Raw genomic sequence first — 6674 nt, 5'->3', positions numbered from 1 at the left:
ACCTGCATGCCAGAACCAAGGCTGGCCGTCGCTGGATTCCTGGGTGACATTTACAAGAAACTAACGGCATTGGAAGGCCAATTCACTAACAAAAGATAAAGAGTTTTTTTAAAAAACGAGCAGCAATAAGGAAAGCAATTTTGCATCCTTTTTTGCATCTTTTAAAATGGTGAAGAAAACATCCCTTTCCAATCATGAATAATTTCCTCACCAATGCTACAGGAACATGGGGAAGGCAGGAGCACTTACAACACACTCGGCCCACTTAGGCTAATTCCAACCCAGGAGCTTTTACGATCCCTTGAGGCAAAGGCAGGCAGGGATGGGAGATGCCGAGCACACACAGGGAAGAAGAGCATAAAAAGTTCGTACATTCATAGCTCCGGTTTGTTGGACTAGAAGTGAATTTTTTTACCTCAGGCACTGTGACGGGCAGCAGCAGTCAGCGATGCGCTAATGTACGCATCAACGACTCATTCACTAAATTCTGGTTTCACACCATAACAGGATGTGGAGTTCTTTTAACGTGGGGTTTGGTGGGGTTTTTTTTTAATTGACCTGTTAAAACCATTGGGACGAAAGCCGCGAGAGCGCCGCTGAATCAGGACCCCGCACAACGCCCGCTGATTCATCATGGTCCACTGGCTGTTTGAGTGATGGAGTGAGAAACCTCTTCCAGGTTTGAAAAGGGACCTGAAAGAGCAACCTATGGAGAAAGGGATGGGAGTTTTTGACACTAAGCCAAAGGCTTGGTTGCTGTAACTGCTATATATGGTTTTAAAGGGGGAATCACCTAAAACAGTGAAATTAACTTTCTTACTTCTTGTCACAACTGTAACATTTTCCTAAAGGTTCTTTGGTGACTTTGGTGCAAGCTGTTATTTTTTTTCTTTTTTTTTTTTCTTTTTGTAAAGTTAAAACAGATTAACTAGTTTTAGTTCCCAAACTAAAATCCAGATTATCCTCTTGGTTCCCAACCCTGTCTCCCCAACCTTTCTCATTATGACATTAACAGGCAACAGCATTCGGATTGAGCGTGGCCATGCAGTGTGCAGGTGGCTCCAGACTCAGAGTGGTGAACAGTCTTGGTTGGAGATAAAGATGTTTCTCAAAAGGTTAAAAAATAAAACAGGTCATGGCTGCATGGAAAAACAGCTGGTCCACATGCACACTAGGCCACTCTGTAATGAAACAATTTGAGTGATTACAAATATCTGATCAGACATGGTAATGCCTGCTTAAAACAATCTTAAAGGTGAGCAACGCACTACTAGAAGTACCTGGAGCTCAGTCAAACTCCCGCTGGTTCAGGGGGAAGAAGCTGGTTGCCCAAAGGCTGGACAAGCCCCTTATGCTATAAATATTCATGTTTTAAGAAACACAGAACCTTTCACCAACCTCCCAACCAGGTAATTGCACACGTTCTCCCTCCAGGCAGAGAGTTAATATCACGAGATTTAAAATTACATCACAAAGACTCCAGGATGACAGCAAAACCTTGGGGCAGGCAGGCGAGATCGGGACTGGAGCGGCTCAAGGACAGCTCCAGCTCCGAGCTGGGGGGGAAGGTGGTGATGGCAGGGCACGGATGTTGTCTCCCCAGCACCACCCACAACCAGCACAACAGAAAAACCAATGGGGCATCCACCACAGCTTCCAAAATGCGCCACGAGCGAGCGTGACAGAGATGCCTTTCTACACGAATCCAGTGGCGCACCCAACACCCCAAAGGTCTTCCCATGGCAGGAGGAGGAAAACACCCAAAGGCTTTCCTCGCCCAGGTCACATCCCGAATCACATCAGTCTGGGAGAGGAGCCGGGAGCCTCGGCCACGGCATTCCTTCCACCTACCAACACCCGCTCCACGCCTAATACAAAAATACCTTCTGAAATTTTGGACAAAATGCGTTAAAAATAAAATAAAAAAAAAGATCACCAGCCTCTAAGGGGCAGAACATGGAGATGAGGAGTGGGTTATCATTCACTGCCATTAATTCAGGAGGCTGAGCACTCTGCTGTCCTGGGGTACTCAGGTGATCTGGTCAGCACAAAACTACGGGATGAACGACAGCTCTTCTGCCCTTCACTGGCATGTGACTGAGGTCTGATGGGTTATCAGGACTTTACCCATAAACAGACTATCGTTTCCAACTCAACAACCAGGAGATGTCAACTTTTAAACCTCTCTCCCTCCTCACACACAGACCAGAGATTCACATGGAGCCGATTTTTGCCATAAATGCTCTACAACAGTGCTGCTTGGCCTTCAGACCGGGCACGGGCAGAAGCCAGTCCTGAAAAACTGGTGATAAGCAGAAACTGATACATTTCATGGTAAGGTTCAGGGCAGGGGTACTTTTGTATCGTGTTTAAGTGCAACACAAGCCTTTTCTAGACTATTTAAAGGTCAGGGTGCCGGATTTTGTTTGTGCTGATACTCGTACTTCCACAGTCTCCAACACTCGAAGCAGCTGACTCATACGGACTTGGGAGGTTGGTCCTTTTCTAAGACACACGGAGATGTTTTGGGCATAGTTTAACGTCATAACCAGACTCCTATAACATTATATACTGGAGTTACCAAGAACTACCAGAAAAGGACTTTACAAAAAACTGGGGCAACTTGGAATTACTATAGGTCAGTCCCTCTCACCAATTTCTGCTTGCTTTGTTTGGTTAATCGTCCAATGCACTCTATTCCAGACCCTCTTGCTCTTCACCACTGTCCCCTCTGGCATCCATTCTTTTCTCTTTATGGCTGTTGTAAATTCTCCTCATCTCTTCTTCGTACTTGATAAAATTTTCCCCGAACCGTGTCCACGCTTTGTAGGGAACTGTGATGGTGTTACGGTAGGGCGGCCTCACCTCACTTACCTTCAGGAAGATGCCGTACCTGTTGGATCCCACGTCGAAGTAGAAGCGCTTGTTGTCCACTCGGAAGGAGGTGCCCTCGGGCAGCTCCGGGGGCTCCTCACCTCCCCCCCGGCGATCCTCTATGTCCCCCTCGCCATACTCTTCAATCAGCTGCACCAAAGCATCCCTGAACTCGATCATGCCTTGCGCCGGCAGGACGATCGTCTGCTCCTGTCCCAAGCCGTGGCCGAAGTAGCCCATCATGCCAGGTCCCCTGCTCATGGTCTGCCTAATCCGCAGGAAGCGCCCGCGCTGGTTCTCCTTCAGGTCCAGGTAGTACTTCCTGTTGTCCCTCTCGATGTACTCCGTTTTGAGGACGCTGTGAGGGGGCTCTTCGGAGCCCACGGAGGCTGGGGGCGAGGGCGGCGGGTGCTGCGGCCGCCTCCGGGGATGTTGCTCCTTGTCATTGCTGTGCTCGTGCCGGTGCCCATGGCCGCCCTTCAGGCCCAAGTGGGCGTAGTGCTCGATGAAGTCCCCGAGGCAGTCCTTCAGCTCGGCGGCCACCGACAGGGAGAGGGTCAGCTTGCTCTTCCTGATGTTGTCCTGCCTGCCCCTTCCTATCCAGACCTCGGCGATCTTCAGGAAGCGGCCACGGGAGCTCTGCTTCACATCCAGATAAAACCGCTTCTTTTGGATGTCCACCCTCTTGGAGGCCAGCTCCTGGATCTCCATGCAGCTCCCCTGGGAGGAGGCCGGGTAGTGGTACTGCTGCTGGGACTGGGAATAAATGTTCCTGTGCAGGCCAGAGCCTCCCAGGTTCCTTCCTCCTCCTCCTCCTCTCCCTCTTTCCATCTTTACCGATCAGCTGGAAACAATACACAACAGAGACACAGATAACAACATCAGCACCAGGGGCCTGCTCAGCTCCTCGGCGGCGGCTCCGCTCGGCGCCGCTCTCCCTACAAAGGCTCCTGCATCCCTCTCCGCTGCCACTGGCACGCAGCATCGCAGCCCGAGGATCCCGGACGCTCTTCCCCTCCCGTGCTCCGGCTGCCGGACAAGGGAGCCCCGATTCCAGTGGCACTCCCCGGCAACACTCCCTGCCCTGCAGCCCACCTGTCCTGCCTTGTGGTGCCACAGACCCTCCAGCTGCCCCACGGGGGTGGGTTATGGTGCCCTGTTTCGGGGAGCACTCACCCCTCTCCCCGGGCTGCGGCTCCCCTCTGCAGGGTCTATCCCCGAGCCGCTGCCTTCCCCCTCCATCACCCCCTCTGCTCTTCCTCCCAGGGCACGGGGGCTGCACTGGGGTTTCCTCCAGCACTGCCCTCCTGTCCCCCGCTACCCACGGAGCCCCCCCGCCACTGCATCTCCTGCCCCAGTGCCCTCCAGCCTCCAGTTCCTTCCCCCGGTAGTGCCCCAGTGCCCATCTGGCCCCTCACGGCCCCGGTACCGGCTCTGGTGCCCTCAGAGCCCTCCAGCACTGCCCCCGGTAGTGCTCCCCTAGCCCCCAGCGCCCCACTACTGCGCCCCAGTGCTCCCCATCACTGCACCTCCAGCCCCAGCGCTCCCACAACTTCACCCCTTGCCCCCCAGCGCCCCAAAAGTGCCGCCCGGCGCTCCCAGTACTGCCCCCAGCGCCCCAAAAGTGCCCCCAGCGCTGCCAGCGCCGCCCCCGAGCGCCCCCAGTGTCCCCCGGCACAGCATCTCCGGCCCCATCACTGCCCCCCGCAGCCCCGCGGCCCCTCCGCGGCCCCCGGAGCCGCGCTCCCCACGCCCGGTCACTCACCCCGCAGCGCCCATCGCCGCCGCTGCCCTTCAGCCGCCGCCGCCGCCACCGCCCGCAGCCGGCGGCCCCGCCGCCCCCCCCCTGCCGCGCAGAGCCACGGGCTGGCGCTCCCCCGCCGCCCGCTCCGCCCCGGCCCTCCCCGGCCCGCCCCGGCCCCGCCCGGCCGAGATCGGCGGCGGCGGCGGCAGCGCGGGGGGCGCCGGGGGGTGCGCGGCCCTTACGACGGCGAGACTACAACACCCACAGTGCCTCGCGGTCGCCGCGGTACCGTGCGTGCGCGTCACCTCGGGTAACCCGAACCGAGGCGGGGCGCCATCAGTGGCGTATTTAGGGCGCGACGCGGGGTGACGCGTAATGTGCGCTCGGGCTCCGTGAGGGCGGGCGCCGCTCCCAGGGACCGGAGCGCGGGGAGGCTGCGGCGGCCGAACGGGCTCGGGGCCCCCGCGCCGCGCTCGGAGCTGCTGCCGGCCTGCGGCGGGCTGCGAGGGGACACCGGCTGAAGCGGTGAGTGCGCTGCTGGGGGGCCCGGGAGCACTGGGGCACAGCAGGGCAGCCGCTCCCTGGGGGCCCTGGCGGCCTGCCCAGCGCTGAGGGCGTTCAGTGTTCGTGTAGCAAGTCAGGCGTGTTAGCCGTGGCTATTGTCGTGCTTTAGTGTGAAAATGCTTGTTTGGTGTTGAAATGCAGGGGGGTGTTGGTTGTGCTGCTGTACACCAAGGGAAAAGTCTGTTAGCCTTGAAAATAAATTAAAAATGAAGATATTTTCATAACCTTGATCAGGCCTGATGATAGTGACAGCTGACCTCCCCATGAGCTGCTGATTGTTCTAACTTTTTCTTGTCTTTATTAGTCCCAGAAATGGATGTAGTAGCTGACTGTTCCATTTTCTTTTTGTTCTCTTTATCAATTCTAGAAATGTGCCAGAAATGGATGGGGTAGCTGCTGGCCTGCGGGATAAGTATCCCCAGTGGATGCTTACAGAGAGCCAGGACGAAGCTTCCTTGGGGCACACAAAGGTGGGTCCTGGCTCACTGCAGAGCAACCCAGCTCTGGAGAATGTGTGAATGTTCAGTGTAAAAATGCCCATGAGGAGGGACCATCCCTGAAACAGCTTCAATCGTTAGGTAATTAATTAATTAATGAGAGAGGGGGAGAACAGAGGGTGCAGTTCAGCAGCTTTTATTACACCAAGTGGTATGAAATATATGATTATTTAGTTAGATAATTAGTTCGTAAATATATAATATTTATATATAATATAAATCTTAAAATAGATATCATTTATTTATATTATTATTATCTAAATATCATATATAAAATTTTGTATGTTTTTATATGCAATGTAGGTATAAAATAGAATAGATAATATTTGTATTGTATTAGTAAATATGTAATAGTAGTAAATATATAATTATTTAGTTAGATAATTATCTAACTGTTGATAATTAATATATAATTAATTATCAGTGGTTAGATAATTAATTCATTAATGAGGGAGGGGGAGAGCAGAAGGTGCAGTTCAGCAGTTTTTATTCCACCAAGTGGGAGTAAATGATTAGCTGATTAGTAAGTGTTTATTAAAAGTTATCAGGTGAAACAACAGTAATTTTGACTTTTTGTTCACTAGGGAAGATGGGATAGGAACCCAAATGTTTTGATGATGGGGCTGTGTGAGCCTGGCTGGGATGGGTGTCCCTGGTGAGGAGGGGGGGTGGCAGATAACCAGTCTCCCAAATTTGCTTTCTCAGAAGCCTGGTGCCCAGAGGAGTGTTCTGGAGGATGGGCTGCCTTTCTTGGAGTTCTCTGGCTCTGTTGTTTATAGCTATGAAGCCAGTGACTGTTCCCTCCTCTCAGAAGATATCAGGTAACAGCTCACACTCAGTTTTTTTCCATCTTTCCCTTGAGTGCTCCTGTGTTTTTGGAAGGGGCTCAGCTCTTGGGAATAGTTTCCCATTTGGCCTTGTTGGTGGGAGATGCCATTGCTGAGCCTTTCTGTTCCTCAGAGCAGAGGCTGTGAGGGCTCCAGTGCAGACTGAGT

General features: G+C 53.2%; 2 protein-coding genes across 4 annotated transcripts in view; one reads left to right on the top strand and one right to left on the bottom strand.

Annotated features, from left to right (window-relative positions):
• Positions 1–878: 878 nt before the first annotated feature.
• Positions 879–4688, bottom strand: PURG (purine rich element binding protein G). The gene is made up of 2 exons (XM_058023740.1): positions 4640–4688; positions 879–3718 (listed from the first exon to the last, which is right to left on the bottom strand). The coding sequence occupies exon 2, from the start codon at positions 3703–3705 to the stop codon at positions 2695–2697; it is 1011 nt and encodes a 336-aa protein (XP_057879723.1). The 5' UTR covers positions 3706–3718; positions 4640–4688; the 3' UTR covers positions 879–2694.
• A 373-nt stretch (positions 4689–5061) lies between these two features.
• The window catches only part of WRN (WRN RecQ like helicase), a 28460-nt gene continuing 26847 nt past the window's right edge, over positions 5062–6674 (top strand). For all 3 annotated transcript variants that reach the window (XM_058024221.1, XM_058024222.1, XM_058024220.1), the window contains exons 1-3: positions 5062–5143; positions 5550–5652; positions 6385–6500. In XM_058024221.1, coding sequence (XP_057880204.1) covers positions 5563–5652; positions 6385–6500 — 206 coding nt within the window. In that variant the 5' untranslated portion in view covers positions 5062–5143; positions 5550–5562. The remainder of the gene's footprint in view (positions 5144–5549; positions 5653–6384; positions 6501–6674) is intronic.

The sequence above is a fragment of the Melospiza georgiana genome, chromosome 5, assembly GCF_028018845.1.
Source record: "Melospiza georgiana isolate bMelGeo1 chromosome 5, bMelGeo1.pri, whole genome shotgun sequence".
In the NCBI taxonomy this organism is placed as follows: Eukaryota; Metazoa; Chordata; class Aves; order Passeriformes; family Passerellidae; genus Melospiza; species Melospiza georgiana.
Note: the sequence above shows the minus strand (reverse complement) of the source record. Positions and strands in the feature narration are given on the sequence as shown.

Bases quoted from the DNA above. Each gene is read 5' to 3' on its own strand.
- PURG (XM_058023740.1), bottom strand. From the start codon at position 3,705: ATGGAAAGAGGGAGAGGAGGAGGAGGAGGAAGGAACCTGGGAGGCTCT.